The 24,917-nt window shown below is 32.3% G+C and overlaps 1 protein-coding gene across 1 annotated transcript in view; it reads left to right on the top strand.

Moving 5' to 3' along the window:
• Positions 1–20,897, top strand: part of LOC123557498 (glycine receptor subunit alpha-2-like) — a 127,359-nt gene extending 106,462 nt beyond the window's left edge. The window contains exons 2-8 of the mRNA XM_045348982.2: positions 5,617–5,690; positions 6,216–6,283; positions 6,671–6,903; positions 9,485–9,567; positions 9,853–10,017; positions 13,521–13,903; positions 14,848–20,897. Coding sequence (XP_045204917.1) covers positions 5,617–5,690; positions 6,216–6,283; positions 6,671–6,903; positions 9,485–9,567; positions 9,853–10,017; positions 13,521–13,903; positions 14,848–15,042 — 1,201 coding nt within the window. The 3' untranslated portion in view covers positions 15,043–20,897. The remainder of the gene's footprint in view (positions 1–5,616; positions 5,691–6,215; positions 6,284–6,670; positions 6,904–9,484; positions 9,568–9,852; positions 10,018–13,520; positions 13,904–14,847) is intronic.
• Positions 20,898–24,917: the final 4,020 nt, after the last annotated feature.

Here is a 24,917-nt window from a genome sequence, read left to right as displayed (position 1 = left end):
CATTTATAACAACTTTGTATTATCAAATTACTTATATTGCATTTGAAACTTCTACTTTGTTTATGGGATCACAATTATATTAAAAACTGACCAGAAGGTTTTATTTGAAAAAAGATGCATGCTTTGCACTTGCTTTTTATCAACGGGCTTTCACGCTGTTCTGAAAATATTTTATGCATCGCAGGTAAACAGTCAGATTGTAAGATGGATGGGTAAGACGAAACTGGTATGTTTATTACCAGACATGTGTTTTATATTATACAGCCATGGTCGTAAGAAAAATAAATTGAAATATTTCAATTAGTGTAAACATATATCGGAATACCTTCATGAAAATTCTCTTTCTTCAGCTGCCATTCAATCCCCCAAAACAGCTAAGTTACCACATCTGCAAACACAATATACAGTAGTGTTTATATTTTATTGTAATAACAAACTAAATGTGAGTGTTGGCAACTGTATTTCAAGGTTTAAAATGTTTAGTTACCTCTGTTTTTAAGTAGCCGTCTCCATTAATCATGATATACATCCGGTTATTAGTGACTATCCGAAGACTATTACACTTTTACTTTTCTTTGAGCATAGCTCTGTTACATTCTATTATTTTCATCTTTTGACAGTTATTTACTATCAAATCAATCAAATGTAGTTATATTTATACATATTAACTCGTTTACATTTTAAATATCTTAATTGTAAATAGTGTTTATTTTATATGGCTTTGTTGCTTTTACACATTACTTACTTGTTTTCTTCGTATTCTGACTTTTTTATTTAAATGTATGTAGGTATGTATTATCAAACTTAAGCACCAATTGTGATACAAAATATTACTTACTGTTTTGTTCACTCCAAATCACGACAATCTCCAAAAACGGCAGTAAAGTTCACGTTTGTTTTGTTGTGACATTGCTGTCTGCTACAGTGCAAATGGCGTTGAATAACAAAGGGGAGTAACTGTTGTAGCAAATTATTATCAAGCTATTAAAAACCTAATAGATCTACTTACCTTTTCATAATAAAGCTTTATGTAAAACCATTAATTTGAAATAGAATGTGAACAACTCAAATCTTACACTTAATGATTATGCATATGTATTAACCTACAATAACCTACAGAAACTGTATTTTACCGTATTTTACTCCCACCAATTTATTTTGCATGATTCATGTAAATGAGAGCTCTTAGGCGTATCTAAGGGAGGAATATAACTCCTTGTAGTATTATTTGTAAAAATATCAACATTTATTCAATTCCAAATATATAAAAGAAATTAAAAAATACATTAATTCAATGAAAAAATATGTTGTTGTTGTTGTTGTTTTAGTTTGTTTGAGCAGAAATTCATATTGTTTAAAGCAAAAATATTATTTTCTTTAATTAAAATGCAAGTTCTATGTTTTCAAGTGAAGGAATGTTTTACAACCATGTGCATAAAGATCTAGAAGAGGTAGAAAGGGTATATATAAATGTTATGTGCATTTTCAAAAAACAGCGCCGCCATCTTGGACGCCATTTTGAAAATCGCTCAGTTTCAAGCTTTAAGCTGTGCCCGAGACAGGCCCCCCCCCCATTTTTTTTTTGAGGTACACATATTAATCTTTCAAAAAATGACAGTGAGAATTTGCCAGAAAATTGGTACCAATTTTTTGTCCAGCTCATGGCCTAATACTCAGTCTAAAACGACGGCTTTGCATTAGAACTTGATATTGATTTCAGTATCATTTCTGGATGCAGTTGAGTCTTCTGTCCATGTCCAGATGAAAAATTAAAGCCGTTTCAAAAATATTTCAAACTTGTGGATCTTCTCTCATATTTAATTTCAGAACAGGACAAATGTCAATAAAGAAACAAGTTAAAATATTACTTATAAGGCGACTTTTATTTACTATAAATTGCTTCCACATAGATTCTTGTAAATCTTAATATTTGGAAGATAGTGTACACAATTAAAATCTGTATTCTCAAACATTTGCGCTCTCACAATGTTCATATACTAGTTTTTTGCAGTCCTGTGGTTTTGCACTTTGTAGCTATTAAAATCCTCCGTACTTAAAATATTATAACAATAAAATATTTATATATCCTGGCAGGTATCATTTATAAATATCTTGTATGAATGTTATGTCAGTAGGTCATCATTGTTGGTTCATACAAGAGTACCTATGTACTTCATATATAGCATTTTTGTTTATATGATTGTTTTATCTTAGGTAGATTTGAAAACTCTTTGTGTCAGCGTTATTTTTTTCGTCTACAGTCATGCATTAGAAACATTATGAAATATTCAAAGTTTCAACACAAAAGTGTTCCAGATCGTTGTAAATCAAAACAATGTGCTGTTGTGTCAAATTTAATTGGTGAAAGTAAAAACCTGATATGAATGTTTGAATCTGGAAATATTTTATGGAGAAAACAAGACGGCGTGAACCCACGCATTTAATTAAGAAAACTATATCAACAAGAACGAAAGTGTAGAAATAGTAGACATTAGTTCCCAGTGGAACCTGGTCTATCATAGTGAGCAGCAACTCCGCCCGCGGAAACAGATACCTATATCTAATATGTACAATTTTATCGTATTGGCTTTTACAGAATTTCTTTTCCGGAAACACCATCAATATTACATAGTAACCCTAAAGATATTACAGAATAGCACCAAGAAATGTATTAAATTTCTTGGTGCTATTCTGTAATAGTGTTATTTGTATACATACACTTAAATCACACATGTTAAGAAAAGTAGTTGCCGAATTTCTTTTGGTATGACGATTGGGTTTTAGTATTGCTCAGTGGAGCAAGAGAAGAGAATGAGTATCGCACTCCCGAGGACGGAGGTCACGGGTGCTAATACCGTTAAGAGTGCTAGCAGGAACATGAACAATGTCTCAAAAATCCATTACTAAGAACCGAATGCCGGCCAGAAATACAGAAGCAGTCATACGGTGTAGTTAACATACTCTACAGCTGATGTAAAATGAATACTGCTAGCAATTACAACATAAATAAATGGGGAAAAAAACAGTTTTAAAGATTTTTTTTAACAATAATAAACATATATAACATACATTTAAACAAGACGAATATTTTATATGTCTACAGAATAAATTCACGAGGGCGTAAATTGAGTTAAATTATTTTATGTTGAGATTAACCGATTCAGAGTGTTTAGATATTTTAAACCATGGGTTTGTTATAATATTATATGCCTTTTATGTCATATAGTGGATGAACCGGGAAACACTATTTAATATTATCTTTATGTGCGTGTAGGGCACAAATCAGTAGTTAGGACTGACGGCATCACGTTTCCGTGATATACTACTATTAAAGCATGGTCACGTGAAATATTTTAGAAGCGCGTAGATGTCTAATGATTTTTTAAATATCAATTTAAAATCGATTCAGTTTCTGTTAATTAAGGGTAACGAAATGCCTTTATATAAAATATTGTTGTGTTGTGTTTTAATGAAAATGAATAAATTCTTTCTTTTTATGTTAGAATGATAAACAGAGGTGATATTTTCCCACCCCAGCTTATCCGTCATTTCTGGTCATTTAACTAAACTCTTTAAATCAGCAATGGCTAAAAAGCAATATTGTTATAGTTTTAATGTAAATACATGCTACATGTTTGCTAACAATCTGCATATTGAGCATTGCATTATGAGTAATGCCTTGCTCATGCTGCTCATGATTCTAAGTTGCTTGTTTACTATTGCTCATGTACAGAAACGGTTGTCAATAAATTCTCATAATTATGTAATTTTTAGTTGTTATGACGAGTACTCAAAAGACAATTTTTCTTTCATTGTCCATCTACCATTGCTGATTGTTTTCCCTCTCCAATTCTTCCTTAGAGAAAGGAAAACACTTTGTTTATATTTGAATGTAAAAATGGTGGAAAATGATGTGAATATTGCCTCTTGCTGACATACCAAATGTATTTGTTAAAAATAGTATTTAGTAAAACAAGAAAATTGTTTTTCGTCTTTCTGATTAATTTCTTCAATCAACTGTTATTTATTAAAGTGTGTATGTTGCAACAAACAACGGTGTTTTCATCTGAATAGAGCTGCCACTTAACATTGTAGTCAATTCATCAAAATAAAAATGACAAAGTGCATACAGGAAGCTTTCAGTAAATTCTGCAAACTATCAGAAATAATATCAAATTCGAATCTATTAGGTGGTCTTTCACAGCGTCTGTAAACACCGTGTCTGGTTTTGGATTGCACAAAACATAACTAAATGTTTTGCGGACAGAGCGATGTCTCCGTGTTATTAATGACGCTTTGAAAGCTGTTTTGAAAACAGAGTACTTACGTGACAACATGTCAATATATCACCATGAGATCATAATAACACGTAAATCAACAACTATGCAATAGAAGCGCTCCGAAACGATTATGTAGTAATTAGAATACGATTTATTCAATTATTGAAAATGTATTTCATAATATTCAGTATTTTCCCAATCTCACACACGGTGCCGGGACTTCTTCCTTCTACTATTGATATCTGCAAAATATTTCTTATTGCATTCCTTTGTTGCCTTTTGATGTACACAATAGCAACAGAATGAAACATATATAAAATTTACATGAAATAATGCAGAATTTTCAAAAGAAGTCATAGTAAGTTCTCTAGAAAATAGGCGGTTTTTTTATGTAATAGACCAAGAAGTGTTACGAATATTTCGGACATGTGTGATACTGACAATAACATGCAAAAATGTGTTACCATGTTTCATTTTACTTTCATTATCACAGGAATGATATAATGTTGCAAACTCAATGCATCAAGAAAACATAAGGTGTCTAAAATCATAACAGAAATACTAAGCATTTCTAACATACAAGCAGTACAATCATAGAAGAGTAAGCTTTCATTATAAAAAAGTGCTAAATTCAAATTGTTGCACATATTAAAAAATTCGGTAACTTTAATCATAAATAAGTGTGACAGTGAATGAAATATTTTGGTATTGTCATACCTAAAATCACTGATGCAAGACAGAATGTTAAACAAGTTTTGATTGGCTGCACACTTAATCTCACAAAATCACGCATTTGGCGGTAACTTAAAATATACATGCAAGTCGAAAGTTCAAATTACATCAATACATATAGAGCTCAGGTAAATCCCAGGTTGTTCATTGTCCTGTCCATTGTTCATGAATTGTTTGGTTAAATTCCTTTTAATCTAATTTTCATTAATAATGACATTTCAGCTGTTTTTCCAGTCTGTCAGTTCTTTTTATAGGAAAATCTAGATTTCATGTCAGTAAATTTTCAACATATAGTTTAGCTTTCTTTGCTAATTAACTACATGAATTTGCTTTTATTTGCTTTTATTTGTTTTATGTTCTCTTTCTTATGCTTGTCTTCGTTTGCTTGCAGGACACCCTGTATTCTGCATTCTACATTCAAACAGTAATAGAATTAATTACATACAAAATAACAAAGAACCCTATCTACTTTAGTATTTTTATTTTTATTTTTTGAAGTCAGACATTAAAAATGTCATTTTAAAATGCAAAATTGGTGTTTTCAAAAGCGGCCCATTGACGATTGTACACAAACTATTGTTCAATTATCTTTTTATACTTTCAGAAAAGACTTTCTGGATTTCATAACAAAAGATGAAGGGGATCTGGCAAACAATGTTCCTCCAGACTACGATAATGGTAAGCTTTGACCATGTTTTATGTATGATTCAATGGCTTAACGACTTTACTATATTTCATCAGTCATAACTTCAAAATGGCAAGTTATTCCTTTCAAATAAATATAACCAAAGTGAAAAGGTATTTTTCTATTCTAATATTAAAATACAGTGTAGCTGAAACCAATTGTTGATTTTATTTGAAATAAGTGTACGAAGAGAATCTTACAATGTAATAATCAGCTGTTAAGTGCTCTTACACTATAAAAATTAATTATAGAAATGACCTTAAAGCTAATGGTAACATACGCGAGCATTAAAGCTTTCATCATTTTAAGGCAACTGGCATTCTTTATCATTTTGCGTTTCCATGTATTTTAGTAGATTCTATCAAGCAAACGGGAAAATACCATCAGTTTTTGTTTGGAGCAACATCAAGTCGGATGTTTCTCAATTGACGTAAAAGACGTTATCTTTTAAAACACATGGAGAGATAATAAAGCCAAATCTATAAACTTTATATAACTTAACATTTCTCTTTCCACAGATGTTCCTACCGTCATAAAATGTGAACTACATGTTGAAAACTTCGATTCAATTGACGAAGCAAATATGGTTAGTATAAAAATGCCGTATCATAGCAAAATATTTAACAATTTTAAACAAAAGGTACTTTTTGCAAAAAATAGAATGTTACAAAAACAAAAGTGGGGACTGATTTAAGCAGAAATCAGTTGTACTTATTAATAAGCGCACAACTCAATTCAGGCAAATTTATTTCAACGAATTTTACTGAGAAATAAGTGTTTATGCCAGGTTATGTCTGCATCTTTTATCATTTTATTGATTACAATTCATTCATGCATTCGAAATTGCTACTTCGTTTTAATTATTTTTCCAGACAAGTGACGGGTTTTACTGCCGCAGTAGTACTCTATCTGTTAAGTATGAATTAATAATTTTCTTTGACAAGGTAGTCATATTTACATTGATTTTTTTCAGGACTTTACAGCAACTATTCTATTACATCTTAGTTGGCATGATCACCGATTTAGTAAATATGAAATTAAGTCAATCGATGAAGGATATGTCGAAATCGATGCGAAGAATCTAGAAAAACTTTGGGTTCCTGACATCTATTTTCCAAACGAGAAAAGGGCATATTACCATAATGTGCTAATGGCAAATAAAATGCTTCGAATATACAAAGGCGGTGATGTCACTTACTCAACCAGGTAAACTGATTATTACAAATTGACAAAAAGAAACGGTCGAGTACAGAGGTCGTATTCCTTTAAAATTTTGTTTTTATTACAAGTTTGTTTTTGTATCAGAAAAGTGTTATGAGAAAATTTGTTCAAGTCAAATTGCGCAACAAGTCACACGCAGATGTTATATGATCTACAGGTCCTGGATGTCAGCAGAAAATGAAAATAGAAAATGTTGCATGTTTAGTTTGATTGAGCCTATCCCTCCAGCTCCGGGTTAAACGGAACAACATTTACACATGTAACAAGAACCAGCCGCACATTGTATCGTGATTTATATACAAAATAACGGGGCAGTGCGAGGAATGTTTTCTACACATTTGACAATTCCAAAGCAAGCTGACGTTCATATAGGATTTTTGTTTGACTGCCCATATCATAAAGAGCATGCATGAGATGATGTTTTTTATTTTATGCTAACTGATGAAATACTGTGTTTTATCAGTGAGTTATAATCCATATCACTCACTGCATATCACTCACTGTAAATGCCGATCTACTTGTACATTGTGTATGAATTTTAAATTATTGGCTTTAAACAGGATGAAAATTGTAGTCGCACTTTGTTCTTTAGAGTATATTTCTAGATTCAAATTATTTTACTTAATGAGAATTTCATAACGTTATGCAGCAAAAAATAAAATAAAATGGAACTTTATGTTGTATGCGTCTTTTTAACGTCACAACACGTCTGACGTCATGTCTGTTTACGCGAGTCTGTTTCCCGCGCTGACATTAAACCTTATTGCAAAATGCACATCTCAACGTAATTAAGCATAAAATAAATAGAAAATTTGTTTGTTTTTCGTGAATATGGACTATATTTCACCTCGAAGTGAGATACATTCCATATTCACTCAAAACAAACAAATATCCTCTATGTATAACTTGTTTTATTATACCTCACTTTTGTCTATAATGGTAAACTCCCATTACCCGAAAAGGAGATATTTTGACTATCAGAAACCTTTTCAACCTTTTTGACACGTGACCAAGCGAAAGTGACTGTCAGGTCATGTGACCGCGCTGATATTTTGAATGTCATATAAGGGCAAATAACTGCTTCAGTTTTTGGCCACATGATTGCCTCCCTCGTACACAATATCATATTGTAATGACGTCGCTATTCAATGTGTACACAACTGATTACCGCGCTAAAGATAAAAGTATTGAATTAAATGAATCAAAAACATTTTAAAAACTTTTTTTATGTGTTTAGTTTATTCGGTATAATAAAATAAATACCATATGGCAGCGTGTGTGACATTGATATTGTCAACCCTCGGAACAGAATGTCACCACTCGGCTTTCGCCTCGGGTGACATTCTGCCCTCGGGTTGACAATATCAATGTCACACACGCTGCCATATGGTATTTATATAATATCACAAAGAATAACTGCATCATAGGCAATTGATCAGTAGCTGCTATAAGAAAATAGTGCAAAGAAGAAAGTCGTTTGTTTGATTTTATTTTTACTACCATTTCTTGAATATGGTATGCAAGAAAAAGTTTCTACCACTGGTATGCAAGAAAAGGTTTCTACCACTGGCAGTTGGTGCGTATGGGAATATCGGGCCTTGTTACCGCCTTAACAGTTACTCTCGAGTCCGGATATTCCCATCGCACATGCAGCCTGTGAAAGACTATTATAATATTGATCGAGTGACGTCACACCGAATAAAGGAGAAATTATGCATTTGAGATATGATATAAAAGTGTAATAAAATTTCGCTGAAATCGGTTTCAGCGGGAATATGTGGTAATGCACATTTCATCATCTTTCATATTCCGAGTCTGCTTTAATTGCTTTCTCTGTTTTCTTTCTACATTTGAAATATTTAATATTAAATAAAAGAGTACAATTTTATGAAACGATCCCAAAGCATCGTTATCTTCTCTGATAAAGTCTATTTCTCTGAAAAATCATTGTTTTTTATTAATTTAAAAGTCATACATGTTTTTTTATTAAAGTCATACAGTGCTTGAACCAATAAAATACAAGCACATTTCCTCAGATATAGCAACGGAATATCAAATATGTGATATCTTTCTGGAATTAAACTACATGTACTGTAGTTCAGCGTGTTATTTCCTTGTTTTCTTATTCTACACGAAGGTAATTATATTTGCGCGCTGTCTATTTTCGTTGTTGAGCCATGTATTTTGTAATTAATACTCTTGGTTAGGAATGAACAGTAAAAATGATTTATTTCTACAGGAAATATGACCTTTTTAATTAAACTCATGTTTCCTATCTTTTTATAATTGGCAGTCTTAGAATTAAAAGATTCAATACTTTATTTCTTTTTGAAAATCTGACTGTTTTCAATTCAGCATGTTATTTCCTGCCCTTCTATCTTTATGCAAAGTTAATTATATTCTGGCGCCGAAAAAGGATACACGATACCTTTTGATATCAAAACGCACGTACGTCGATTGAACAAGTTTCCCCAATTTTCTTGATTTTAATATCAAATTGAATACTAGATAACGTCCAATGATAGTGGACTTTATTTGAATTATTTTAAACGTCGTGCTATTTCAGGTTATCCCTCACACTAAGCTGTCCCATGGACTTTCGAAATTACCCGTTTGATAAACAGAGATGCCAGATACTTGTTGAAAGTTGTGAGTATAATACCTTTATGGTCTGAGAGAGAAAAACATTTTTAGAACTCTGTACTTGTAACTCGCAACTCAATATAAAATATTAAAGCGGTAAAATAGCTTCTTGCTATATAGCAGTATAGCAATACATTCTCAATATAGCTTTTTATTTCGTTATTTTGAAATATTTCTTAGCTTTTTTCTGATAATTCACCGTTTTTTTTTCAGCCTGTGTGTCCAATTTCACTACTATCATGTACGTTACAGAGTTTCTATATTAAAATAAATATTCATGTTAACTTTCAGTTTCATATAATGATGGTAACATACTATTGAACTGGGCATACTCTAACTCTTCAAACGAGGGTTCGGGAGGCCCGGTTCATCTGGACGAAAGCACTAAGCAGATGCCACAGTTCGAAGTACTTGATATAGAAACAGCAGAATTAAAAAATGAGAGAAGAGATCTTGGTAAGTGAAACAATACACTAATTAATATGTAAACAGTAGCTCGGTAGTAGTAAAATATAATTGATTCTGAAGCCCGACCCTTTTTTATTAAATCCATCAGTCTTTTGGGTGAAACCTAGGCAATATTGTTCTGAGACACAGATAAGCCGTATTGCTAATGATGACTGCGTCTACTCATTGTTGTGTGATATTAAAAGATTTGGAGTACATGTACAAATAACTTTGAAATATTGAAACTACAGAATTTAATGTCCAGCTCCGTCGCCTCTTAATGCTGTTTGTTTTTGTGTTCCAGCGTCTTCTAACCACTGACTATAGATGTTAACGGTTCAATTTGGGTTTATTTATTATATTTCTACAATTGTGTTTTAAATTGTATTCCCGTATGTTGTAGATTTACCACGTGGTGAGTCATTTCATTTACACTGTCTGGTAATTAAGGAATTAGGAGGGTAATGGAGAGTGAGATAAGGCGGCAGCAAACCGGTTAAAAATTCCCACAGATGGTTTTGCCACTGAATGTTCCAGTGCAGTTTCATGCTGTGTTTCTTCTTCATGTATATCTATATTTGTTACATTTGTGTGTTTTGATTATTCCATTTATTTTTATTTGTCTATTTTTTGCACAGTTTTTGTGCACGTGTATTTGTTTTCCATCGTGAATTCTCCATTGATTGCTGCACTCTTTGAATGTGGCTTTTCAGGTGAAACATCTGTTTCTGTATTCTTTGCTTTGATCATATTGCACCGAAACGAAAATTCCGGGATGGCACTAAGTTTTTAGGTTAGTGAAATAATATTGTCTAAACAACTGGGAATTATCAATATCTCTATGTTTATATATGAAAATTAACTATTGGATATGCCTGATATCCTGTCAAGTTAAATGTTTAATAACAGTAAGAACTGCCGGCCTGGCGTATGTTTTAGAACTGTTAGGCAGTTATCATCGGGTAATGAATGATGTTTGCTTGGATGTTCCAAGTTTATTCTGGTCAGAATTAAAGGTTTAAACTTTAAAGTTTATAAATGATATTTGCAATGGTTTAATATGTTTGCCTATATTTATGAGCAATATGTGAAACGGCTGAAATGTTAAACATATATTAGTAAATTATCAGTCATGGGCTCTCAAGAATGCGTCCAGGAGAGTTATAATCCACTGAATTCATAATATTTCTTCTTTCCGAGCATTGCTATCCAGTAAAAAATTGCTATAATACTGAAAACGTAGTAATTGGAGAGCATGTATTCATTAAAAAATACAGTCCTGGTTTTGCAGAAAGCAATAAATGCAGTCATATTATAGTTTTGGCCTTACATCAAGGTTGTTGTATTGTCTTGTATTCATTGTACATGTTTGATAGAATCCCATGAAATGTGGGTCGCTGCACATTTCAATACCTCACATGAATCGACGCGGACCGAGTCTAGCATTATTTTACATATTCTCTTTCTCTAGTTACAAAGTTTCTTTTTTCAGATTGTATCATACAGGAATAGAATCTACCACTGAAAAACAAAGAAAACAAATAAACCTGATATAATTTAATTTAATAAAATATCGCATCTAGTGAACGTGAAGTATTCCAGTAATCACAAAATTTCCTAATAAATTCATTTAGTAACAACACCATTTCAAAAAACTGTATGTACTTAAGTTTTGCACAAATATTATCTGGCTATTGTTATGGTTCACCAAAAAAAAAAAAAAAAAAATACAGAAAAAAAAACAACCCATATTTTCAGAAAGTTGCGAACATTCAGAAGGAGTTTCTGTTTTTCATTTTGTATCGTCAAATAAATTAGAAGCTCAAATAATTGCATTCTCTCGAGTTGCTACCATTGTGTAAATAAAACGGTTAAATTATTTACCAACTCTCGCTAATTCGTTGAATGCTCTGTTATAATAAATTTAAGCTCTAGTTTATACTAATTTATATTAGTTCGATTGTGAAACAAGTTCTGATGGAATCCATCGCCACGAGGGTATGAGAGAAGAGGCTAGTTTCTCTTCATGCTGAGCGCCAAGCAAGGGAATCACTGATACTATTTTTCACGTCTTTGGTTTGACCTGACCGGGGATCGCACCAACGACCAACCGCCTTCGAAGCGGACGCTCTAACACTGGGCTATCGAGGCGGTATATTTAAGCTTTAAGGAAAAGAACTCAGTCCAGAATCATCGTGTCTTTGATACAGTTTTCTTTTCGAGCGGTTAAGTTTCAGTTGTATAATCAAGCTACGTAGCTTCAAATCTTTGCAAATTATCTTGAATACGCACAATAAATAGAATAGGTAACATTGCAAACATTTTAGAAATACTCATAGATGATCTCACTAAAAGAGCTTTGTATTTTGTCCAATAGAACCTAATTTTGTGCGAGTCCTTTTCTCTCATTTTACTTAGAACACCAAATGTACCACGAGCCGTAAGGAATAGCCAAGAATGCAGTATCCATCCTCAAACAAAATTCTACAAAAGAGTATGTATGGAGGAATTAGTGATAAACATTTAGATAACGTAAAACAAATCTGGACTAAAAAACAAATGATAGAACCTTTGAGCGGGGCACCGCCTCAGAAAGCTGTTGGCAAAAAATAAGAACATCCGGGGCGTTTAAATGGGTAAATAGTGTTCACAAGATCGCACTATTAGCCTCACCGTGTTTATTCAATACCGGATAGTTATATAAAATAGATACCGGCCAGGAGAATCCTTAGTAAACGTAAAAGCAACTGAGACACGACACGTGGTCCGCAGAAATCCCACAGTGGGACTTCTTGCAAATCCATGAATCGCTTGCTACAAAAAAGTTGTTTGCTTTCCAAAACAAATCGAAATAAATGTCAGGCTACTAGTATCAAAAATAGAACAGCCAAAAAGATCCGCCCATGTTAAATTGTATTTTGCCTTTTGACCAAAAAATAATAAATTAAAACTGATTTTATTTAAAATATCCAGGAAAAAATCATATTTTCTTATCATATAAGTTTTGAACATTAACGCGAGTAAAAATGAGTTTTAGATTTATGTTAATGTTGTTGTTTTTTAAATTGTGCAGTCCAATTTTAAAGACATTTTCATATGATGACATGTGTTCGTGTGTTTTTGTGAATGACGTCAGGTCGCTAAAAAAAAGGATTGTCCTTCATAGTTTTTACAAATGTTGTAATACTCTTTCTTTATTAAATTATATAGTTATTTTAAATATTGATCTAAAAAGGCTATGAACTAGACAGCGCATCGGTCAGTTTAGAGGAAAGTCCAACCCCACTGCTGGCACAAAGATTCATTTAACGAGAGCATTAATCAAACGGAATAAAAATTTAAATTATTCGAGATAATCGAGAATCTAGAGAGAAGTGCAAGTATTTTAGTATCTGTAAAAGTATTTTTACACATATATTCACGTTTTGATTAACTATTTCCCATAGAAGAAATTTACGTTAAAAATGTGAAAAGTGTTAAATTATTACGCGGTTACGATTTTCACCTTTCAGGAAACCACAGTCGTCTTGCTGTAGAATTCATACTTGCCAGAAACATTGGATATTACCTCGTGCAGATGTACATTCCCAGCGTTCTAGTTGTTATGTTGTCATGGATTTCTTTCTGGCTAAATGTGAATGCTGTTCCAGGACGAATTTCCCTTGGTGTTTTAACTGTGCTCACCATGACAACACAGAGTTCCGGTGTAAATGCTTCTCTTCCGCACGTGTCCTACACGAAAGCAATAGATATATGGATGGTTACGTGCTTGATGTTTGTATTCTTTGCTCTAATAGAGTTTGCGGTTGCAAATGTTCTGATGAGAAAAGACACGAATAAAGGTTATAAGTTCAAAAATATATTCAGCATTCCAAGGAGCGATACTCAGAAGGAAGTAAGTAAATTAAGCATGCTATCTAAAGTACTGTTTAAATGTCTGCATGCCACAATTTTAACAAAAATGAAAATTACAACAGAACTTGAATTAAATCTCGTATTTGCAATTTTAATTTCTGGTGTTACAAACACTATAAGTTATGAGTTTCGGAATGACCGAGGCGTCAGCTGTTAGATAATATTCTAATGTCAGGTCAGTACCCTTTGCACAGACAACGACTGACCAGGTAACCGCGCCAAAATCCAGTATTATTAACGCGTTGGAATTGCGTCAGTTATCGTAAAAGATTTATATCGAAGAAAGGCATTTGAATTATAGGTAGATTACGTCCATTGTTGGTGTGATTTTTGGTCTACTAGCTTTAGAGATCTAACTGAATTCAAAGTGTAATGAGTTCCTAACTATCGTTCGTGAAGTGTTACATACGTGTTCTATAAATTCTGTCGAAATTGTCACTATATAGTCATTACTTATCCTTTATCGGATGACTTATTTCGTATTTTTAAAATTTTGTTATGGGTAACGAACGTCACACCAGCACAATAATAGATCATATATCGATTTTCCAGCTTTAAATTGTGACGAAAACTTCCAGGTGCTCGTACATGCATTTTTCAGGTATGGGCTGACACCTGAGTAGAACTACTGAGTCAGACCTTCCTAAGCCAGATGGATAGGCAATACTTCTTACATCGAAATATCTAGATCATAATAAGAATGGTACATTCATATTTGACAATAGCTTACAGCTCAAATGTTACGTTTGTACACAGGACTATATCACAGCTTTTATCATATTATCTTATTTTTTGTTTACATATTTTGACTGGCATTTGATACGATAATGTCATGCCTTTAGTTTATTTATCATAGTAACTTGTTAGGTGTGCATTAATTAGCTACAACCTGAAGTAACAATATTATCTCTACTTTATCTACAGAAGGTTAACGACGAGTACAGAGACGCCGAAAATGGTGGTGGGGAAACAAGTAAAAAGAAAAAGAAACTGAGCAATGGTGTACGTTATGCCATGTACTGTGATGTGGGATCAAGAATCATGTTTCCTGTGCTGTTTTCAATATTCAATATTGTTTACTGGAGCTACTTTCTTGTACAACTTAACCGTGAAATGTAAGAAATGTGTTTTAAACGGTAGCAAAGTGAATTTTGATGCAAAAATATAAAACAAACATTCTAGCGAGACTACAACATGGTAAGGTTGCTTTACAGAACATTACGTTATACAATGTGTAATGGAAAATACTGCTTTATATACAGTCAAACTTGAATATTGAACTACTTCTCCACATGATCTTCATTTACAGGTTGAATATACTGCAAACGTTTGAAGTGGTAAATGATAATTGTTCTTTCGAGCCTTTTTGTGTCTGTAAAGAGGTGGTCTGTAGCACATATTTGACTTGTAAATGATAGCATTATAAAACGTATAATATTTTGCTAAGTCGTTTGAATGTTTAAACAGTAATGAAAGTGTTTTTGTCATAAATTGTATCATCTGAAAGAGCAGATTATTAATACCTTTTATAGCTCAATTTAGTTTCATCGTCGGACACCCAGATTGGACCACTTGCGTTTCACGGCATTCGTCAAACGTGGGTTAATTTGGAACCTTCCTGTCATCGTACAGAAAAGAAGTGCAGTAAAAGACACAATCAACGCATTTCATTAATATTGTAATGCCGTTGAAAAATCATAAAATTATTTGAAATTCAGTAAGACACATTTGCAATTGCAAATGACCCAGGCGATGTGCGGCCCGCATCGAGATAAATGTTCGTCGCTGTTAAAAAACTTGTCCCGTCATAAAGTTGGAACAAATTGCATTTTAAATTATATACATCTATACTGTTTTACACAAGAAATTAAACCGTCAGTGCATTGAATATCTAGACCAACAATAAATTTCAGATTATCTCATTGATTTCATCCCATATTGAGTTCCATTAAAAACTTTTCATATTTTCAGACGTTTTTCTGGCGCGTATAAGTTATATATCAAAGGAAGGAAGTTTCTAAATGAAGGATAGGCGATGCATTGTACAAAAATATCATGCTATCTTGCAAAGAATTCAGTCTCGTACAAAAGCTACATATATTTATTGCATATACATATGGATGATGCATTATTAAATAAATATTCAAAACTTAAAAGTGACCATACAGAAATGTTGTTGAGCGTACGCCTTGCCCCTCCCCATCCCCCACCCGATTCATTATACTTCAGTGGAGGGTCCCTAACCAACGCAATAATTAATAATATAATTTAATCAGTAGTAATCAAACACTACCATGCAGGGTCTCAAAATGCGCTATACTTACGCCATAATGTGTACACCATTAGAAAATAAGGTGTACAAATATCTTTTTAAAGAATGAGCTGGCTGAAAATTATATCTAAGCGATTAATCGTTTGAAATTGATTCATTTTGACATATTAAAACTAAAAACCCACAGGTGATGAATGGGGTGCAGCTTGAGGGTGTTTGACGATGCTTCTATTTACAGCTAACTATTTCAAATTCTTAAAGGGTATTACTTATAAAATTTTATTAGTATTTTATATTAACGAATAGTGTATGTCAACGTATTTACCAAATAGTACCATCAGGTATAAATATTTATACTGCTTTTTTACTGGCTGTTTGCACTATTTTTATTTTACTATTGCACGATTGAAAATTAATGTATTGCGTAATAAAATTTGGCTGTTTTCGGCAAGAAGTGTTAATTTTACATTATAAACAAATATTGATAATAAAACATGTTAGTATTTGATTAAAGTGAATGGTATTTGGTTACACTGAATATAATACGATGTCATTTTGTATGTTTTCATGAGTCTAAAATGAATTCTTTTCTATACATGTTTCTTTCATTTGTATCAAGTTCGTTGAATAAAAAAGATTAATGTATTTATATTGATAAGATACAAATAAGAGATATAACTGGTAAACTGATGTTGTTTGTAACATTATTTACAATTTATTGAAAATTGTTAATTTCCATACGACAACAACGAATGAGATGGTAAAGTTTGAGCATCAAAATGTACATACTGTAATATTACAAATGTGTAAGTCCTATCCATTTCTACGTATATATTGTAAGTGTACTTATATTAGCGCAGCTAAATTTTAGCGTGAGTAGTTTCGACTAATTAGCGCGTACTTGTATTGGCGCAGTATCAGCAGCTCTAAAATAACTAATTGGCGGTATCTGAAACACCAATTTCCGATGAAATACGGAATGGCCCGAAACTTCATTCAACTTTATTTACAAAAATAGATCACTTTTGCACTAATGTTCAAACATGTTTAATTATTCTATTCAGAACTTTCTGCAGAATATTAGTTAGGAATGCAGTCATTGTCATATTTACACAATAAATATGTATTTCTCTGTGTTCTGTTGCATTGTACGGTATTTTCAATACGATAAATATTACTTTCTTATTAGGAAAGCCTTTCATTTCAGTCAAATATATTAGGGCAAGACATTATAGTGCATGCCCGATCACGCTACTAGCGCGAAAATGATGCTCCGCTAATATTAATACACTTACAGTACTAAAACTTGTTTTGTATTTTAAAAACTAAGTGGCAATGGATAAATCTCTAATTGACTGCCGTTGTATGTTTTGTTTAAACGAAATGTGAAACTGTAAATGTAAATCTATTCTTACATCACGGATGCATATGCTACGTTACTTTAAGAAGCATTTGTGTGTTTTCAAGTTTCTGTGATTTCAAAGGAGCAATTGTTAAAATAACGTGTAGTTTCTGTCTGTTATATACAAGTTACTTCACGTATTTATGTTGATTGTTTGTTTTTAAATTTCCTTTGTTTATATCAATATAATTGATAGCATTACTGTTTATAATGTTTACATTTGTTACATTAGTTAATTGTTATATATGTTTGTATGACAGTATAAAGTATGTGTAATGCATAATCATGCCTTAGAATACTTTAGTAATTCACTTAGAATACTTTAGTAATTCAGGAGAATATATCTGCTAAGGTTACACGAACTATCATGTTACTGAATATTTATTTGCTCATTTATAATGAATTTATAAGTACAGCTGCCTTTATTTTTGTCCATTATGACTTATTGTCGTATGACCAACTTATTATGAATATGTCATGAAAAGCTTTTATTTCGGTGTAACGTGTACACCCATTAAATTGTGAATAGATCGTGAAAAGTGTTTATATTATGTGGTATTTACACTCATTTAATCATGAATAGTTCAGGAGAAGTTGTATATGCTGTGTTAGATGTTAACCCATTAAATCATGAATAGGTCATGAATAGGTCATGATCTGTGTAATTCTGTGTATAAATCATAATTATGTCATTACAAGATACCGATTGTGTATTACATTTTCTTCCATTAAACCATGAATAAGTCATATGAATGCATTAGTAAGACTTGAAATCTACATGTTCACTCATTAAAGCATGAATATGTCAGGACGGTTTAAATGTTTTATAGATGCAGCACTTTGTATATCTTTATGCACTACAAATGTTTCAAATGTGTCGAATGCGTCATTGAGGTTTTCCATTCGGATGGTTTTCAACAGTATGTGTGTCTATGTTTTTAAATCAACCATATCAGGAAAACTTTTGACATGTATGTTAAGAGTAGATAGTGTAATAAATCGTGATATTTCATGTGTTGTCCGATAGCTTCACATTTGTTCTTAGGATTTTATTTTTAAGCATAGCTGGGGCAACTCGGCTGTTAAGTTAGTATTTAAAATGTGTCGTATCTTGCAGAAGCTTGGTGAAGACTTTCAATTCGTAAAGCAATGTTCTGTATTATGTATGATCATTCTAACAACTACATTTCATACGTAATGCGAGTAAAACTATCATAGACATTCCTAGAGGCTCTGGTTGGGCGATTATAAACATTCTCTGCCTAGGAGTTAGTAAATGTACATCTTATTAATGAGTGAAATGTCTGAGAGGATACATTGTCATACATGCATGTGAAGCATATTAATGTAACGAAATGACAATTGTTTGTGATATTTAATTCAATCATATTTCTGTCATCTAAATATGCAAAAGTAGACGCCAACTTATTTCTATCAAATGCTAAAGCTTTGAACAGGATATCGGTCAAATATTATATACATTTTTTCAACATTTCAAAGTAAACTGATTTTACAGCCGGGACACCATTTAGAAATCTGGACCTACACTTGTTTCAATTTCTGTTGTTGTTTTTTGTTTTCTAGAAAATTAGGCACTTTTATTTCGAGCGTCTATAGTGAGATTACCTAAAGCTTTAGCTAGTCGCATTCGAAGGACCAGCTGCAGCTTCAGCATTCTCCTTGTTTGTACTGAATATGTACAAAAATCACATAGGAATTAAATGCAATTTATATGTGTTGAACCACATTTAATCTTAGACTAGAACGTTTGGCAAAGCAATGACTCGCGCTAGCAATTTTTTGATTATACAAGAACTTCAAATTGTGTTTTGTACCTGTCTCAACGCGTAGAATAGCAATAAGTCCTTATATTTACATTTTACAGTTGCTTCCTACAAAAATAAGAGGTTTGCCGTTTTCAAAAAATATTAATGTCGGAATATCGATCATTTTATTGAATAACATCTAAACATTTTTCCTAAGTTTTATTTTAAATTTCCTTACAGTCATATAAATCCAGGAAAAAATTATATAATCGTGTCGATTCAGTTTTGATTTTTATCGTCAGAAAAATATAGTTAATGTTCTTTTAGAAACTTTAGTGACAAATTTTGAAAAATTGTTTCGAACGACGCCACTTATTCATGTTTTTATGAATGACGTCAGATCATGTGCAATCCCGCGGAAAATACACTCTAGACTTCGACGAAAATAAACGCCTTTTTTCCTTTCTTTACGAAGAATACAGTGAAAGTAAATATACAACATGAACGCGGATTACAAGTTTACTGGAGTAGAGAAGGTCTTGACGTTATTTTGTGAGTGAATACAATGCTGAAACTGTAATAATATGCGTTAAATAAAATTTCCCGTTCGATCAAATGTTAATACCTTTACCATCAATAACATCTACATTTTAATAACTGCGATAAGCTTGAACGATGCCAACGATGAAATGCTACGCAAACCGGTCCTCCAATCAAGATTATAGCGTTATTAATTGCTGAATGATAGCTTTCATATTAAATCAGTTAATGAATAGACATTCCTTGCCCTTTAGATGGTAGAGATATTTGAGTTCATATTAAGAAAATAATACTTATTCATCACCATCGTCTTCCATGTTATTCCACATAATGTTAGTGATAACTGCTGCTGCTAGACTGAGTAATAGGTATTTGTGCAATAGTTTGAAACAATTCGTTTCAACAAAGCATGAATATTAAGCACATTACGAAAGTACGTAGGCCGACAAATAAATAAACTTCATTGTTTATAATGTAACACATGCAATTTTGGTTACGATGATGTAGATATTTTGCTCTTATATTCTCCAGACAAAATATGATTTACAGCGCAACAATGTTTTGTATATTGAATAAAAAAATAGACACATTGCGTATTACATTTGACTGAATGTTTAAGACAATTGATAAAAATGACATTTTCATTAATTTACTATATATTCATGCCCATTTAAGGACAGAAAGAGAATAGTGTTGTGCCAAAGATAGTACAGCTTTTATTCTTAGAAAAATATGTGTTCCTAGGCAACATCATTATAGTTTCAAACACTATTTTCTAAAACACGTTTGTATGTTGAGATAAACATTCAAACGATAGGAAAGCAACAGGTTATTTGAAGCTTTTAATAGACTTAAGTGTTTTTGAGCTACAGGACTATATTTCCTATTCCTTAACAGCTATGTGTTGGAATACAAATAGTAATTTTAAAAATTCTCATATATTGTAATACTTTATGGATGCTAATAGTGATCATAATAAATAAGAAAAGAATCATTTTGTCGTTCGTTATATTTTCTTGCATAATTCATCAATCAGATCGTTTCTCAAGGTATACATTTGTTGCATTTTACGGATTGGACTTGCAGAATAGTTATTTATTTCTCAAATCATTGAAAAGGCAATGATTGCATACTTTATACATTTTCTGTACATTGCATATAATGTATATGTGATTTAGGCGTAGCTTGAACAATAAACTTAACAATATTTTCTTCCTTGGTCGGACTTGGTAGATCCCTCCTTGTCTAACCTTGAAGGAGGCTGCAACTTTTTGAATAGATAATGGAATACACTGCTACTATATCTAATATTGTTTTCAAATTAAAAAAAAAAACTAATATTTATGTAGAAGACCCTCAATCCTCATTTTTCGTTGAATTGGGTATTTTCCATATTTTCCATATTTTCCATAAAGAATATAGGAATTCTCTTGTTATTATAAAAAAGTAATTTCTGTTATGGTCGAAGTATGCAGAAATAGTACAGGCGAAAAACAAAATGGCACTGAACTATCTTCATCAGGAAGTAAATCTTATGATAAATCACTATGTTTGGAAGGTCAACTTTGAGGATATTCACGGCCTGTAAACACTGACTCCTTCTCTTTACGAGGATGAGCTGGAAAAAAGAGCTAATGACACTTCCGAGGACAAAGAAACATAGAAAGGGGATGAGTACTTTTTTTACTTTCTATAAGAAATTAAAGACCTTATTTAAAAAAAATAAAATAAAAAAAAACACGGGCAATGGAGTTCCGTATTTATTTGTACTTCTTAAATATGGAGGTTGATTTAAAGAGCGAACACATATACCTTTAATTATGTATTCTAGACTATAGTTTCTCTGTCTACATATTTAGTGACAAAAACGCAACGGTATAGATTGTGTTTGCCCCTAGTCTGAAGAGACTTTCTTAAAAATGCACTAATACAATTTCTGTTAAGCAAACCGACAACTTGCTTTTAGTATAATGTGTTATTGTACATGCTAAGATAATTTGAAAACCATAATGATTTCCCATGATTCCAACCTTATTATTGTGTAGTGATTCTAATAATGACCATACCTCCCACATTAGTTTCAAAAGTCACTGTTTCTGCGGCGACCAACAATGGCGACATGCATGTAGCAGAAACTCGATTGAAGATTGCACATTTTATTCTACAGAGGAATGGGATCTTTGACACAATATGTAGGACCTGGTATATCCCCTCTGCAGAGGCAATAGCCTGTTTCTTACTACACACAATTTTATAGCTGTTTATCAACTTGACGAATACAACATAGACAGAAAACAGTATAATTTAGATATACTCTAGCCAGTAATGTATGATGTATATAAGACGGATTGTCTTTAGATTCGCGGGGCGATGGTTTGTTTGAGTTGGCTTTGCCAGTTGCTTTCTTTTTGCCTTTGTTTAGTTTAAGATACATAGATCAGCTTCAAGCAGTTGATATATTTCATACTTACTTTCGAATAGATCGGTAATTACGTTTCGTTGAAATATATCTTTGTGAAATGCCATTATAAATTCCCTGAATAGCCCATTGATGAGCTAATTAAATTGTAGTCATCTTGTTTTTGCTGTTATGTTTCCGAATTCTGACAGTCTGACCGATATGAAGGCAGATGCATATGCTGTATAACAAGTTAAACATTTACCAAGTATCTCTTAAGAAGCATGATTATTGACTTTAAATAATTCATATCTGAATGATTTACTATTCATTATGCACAGTGATAGTACAGTGCAATTTGTAGAATACTTGAAGAACGTTTATCCGTATTTGAATTTGAATATGTCCTTTGCTCCTAAAGATCATGCTTGATTTTGCAAACACTATGAAACTTAAAATAGCAATTTAAATATGATTTCCTCTTGAGCTCTATTTCGAAATGATCGCAGTCGAGCTTTAATGGTTTCCAGTGCAGACTGTAATACATGTATTTCTAACAAATCTTTTGCGATAATGATTCGTGATTTATTCCTGACCTACATACTTTTTGCTTTAGCATGAGTGAAAATGAAAATGTACGTAAAATGTTGTGCAAATATACAAGCGTTCTCTTTTTTTTAATTCCTGCTTCTTTAATATGGATTCATTATATCTTCACAATAATTTTGTGTTATGAAAACTTTAAAAGTTTCATTAAATTTACAGATCTCTTTCACATTTTGAAAATGGTGGGAGTAAATATTCATGTTTCTATGTTTTGTTGCATATCTATATCTTGCTCGGGGTTTATTTTGGTAACAATTTTCTTTATTTTTTATTTCTTTAAATATGGTTTAATGTACTTTAGCAACATTGAAATAATATCATACAATGATTATCTCCCCGAAAGAAATAGCTCAGATTTCAAACATAATACAGTGCCCTTTCAAAAAACCACTTAAAGGCATGAACTATTACCTGACACCAAGTAACAGTAATTTTGTATTAGAACGTTTACCTTTCTTTCTCAATTTAGATTATTCATCAAATAAGAATGTTATATTTATATGAATACCTTTTCTCGAATGGCAGAACTGATTGTAACTCAACAGGTTTTCAGAAACTAAACAATTCGACAATAGTAATGGGCCAATAAATCCATCACCTATAGTAGAATATTCTGACTAATTGTTTATTATATTTGCCAAATTGTCTGTACAAATTTTATCTGACAGGTTTACGACCTAACATCTCATATAATTAAATTTGAAAAAATACGTTTCCAGACAAAAATTATAGAATTTATAATTGCTAATAAAAACAAACGGGCAGAAGTGACTTTTATAGGCAAAGTATGATAGTTAAAAGTATTTATTTAAAGAGACAGAGTTGCCATATGGCAGTTAATTGTGATATTTATTCTTCAATTGTTTAATCTAGGCATTCTGTGAATCAAATACATTATGAGGCCGAATTCATATAAATTCACATATTCTTTTAATTTATTACATTTTAACATCCCCTTTTGGCACCAATCTATAATGTGTTTCACAAATGTTTGGAAATGCTTCAGTTTAGTTTATTTTGTAAAAAAATTCAAAAGGGATTTAGTGCCTCGTTAGTTCTGTTTATAAATTATATTATATATATTTATAATTATTATCCGGGTGGACGGATAGCTCAGTGGTTTGCACACTGGCCTTCCAATCCTGAGGTCGGGGTTCGATCCCCGGCAGCTACTCGGGAATTTTCAGAAACGTTTTTCAGTGTTTCCCCAGCTAGAGGTGTACTGGTCAGGAACCCAGGCAATCCTTGCGTGTATCAGTGCTATACACTGGGCACGTTAAAGAACCAGGCTGTCTATTCGCAACGAGCTAGGCTAAGTTAGCCGGACAAGCCTGTATCTGATTTCTGATCTCTCTGTGGGGGCTTTGTCTCACTCTGTCCCTCTGGTCAGATCGCTCTGTGTCTGTACTAGTAGAGGATGATTTCGCACCCTGTGTGGCTGCAGCTGCTGTAAAGCGCCTTTGAACGTGTTTATCATGAAAAGGGCGCTATATAAATCTGGTATAATAATATATAAATCTGGTATAATAATAATATATTCGAAATGCAAGATTTTTTAATTTTGATTTCTCGTGTTAAGGTTCATACCATGTTTGTGTTACTTTTACATTAAGTCAAAGATAAGTTAAGTGTTAGACGTACGTTGAAACATGTTTCAAAAACAAATTGATGGTCCTTCAGAATATACGTAATGAAAAAATAGGTTATATCGCAGTCTATTCACTTGGCCGATGTAAAAAAAAATACATGAACCCTAACAGACACTGAAAAAACAACGCAAAATACGGTTTAAGAATTTGTCTCATTTATTTATGTATTTCAGTTGTGACCAATTGTATCTGCAAGGCAATAGTGAAATGTAGATTTTCATGTTAAGTATGCTGAAAGTCTATAAACCTCCTCGCGCTCAAATAGGCTCCATGAACTCCATTGTACTGGACACGAAAGTAAGAGTTTCAAAGCAGTCGAAAGGTAGGCACAATTGTGCTGATGTTACTCCAGGTTCTCCAC

Source organism: Mercenaria mercenaria, chromosome 5 (genome assembly GCF_021730395.1).
Source record: "Mercenaria mercenaria strain notata chromosome 5, MADL_Memer_1, whole genome shotgun sequence".
In the NCBI taxonomy this organism is placed as follows: Eukaryota; Metazoa; Mollusca; class Bivalvia; order Venerida; family Veneridae; genus Mercenaria; species Mercenaria mercenaria.
This window is presented reverse-complemented; position numbering and strand designations above follow the sequence as displayed.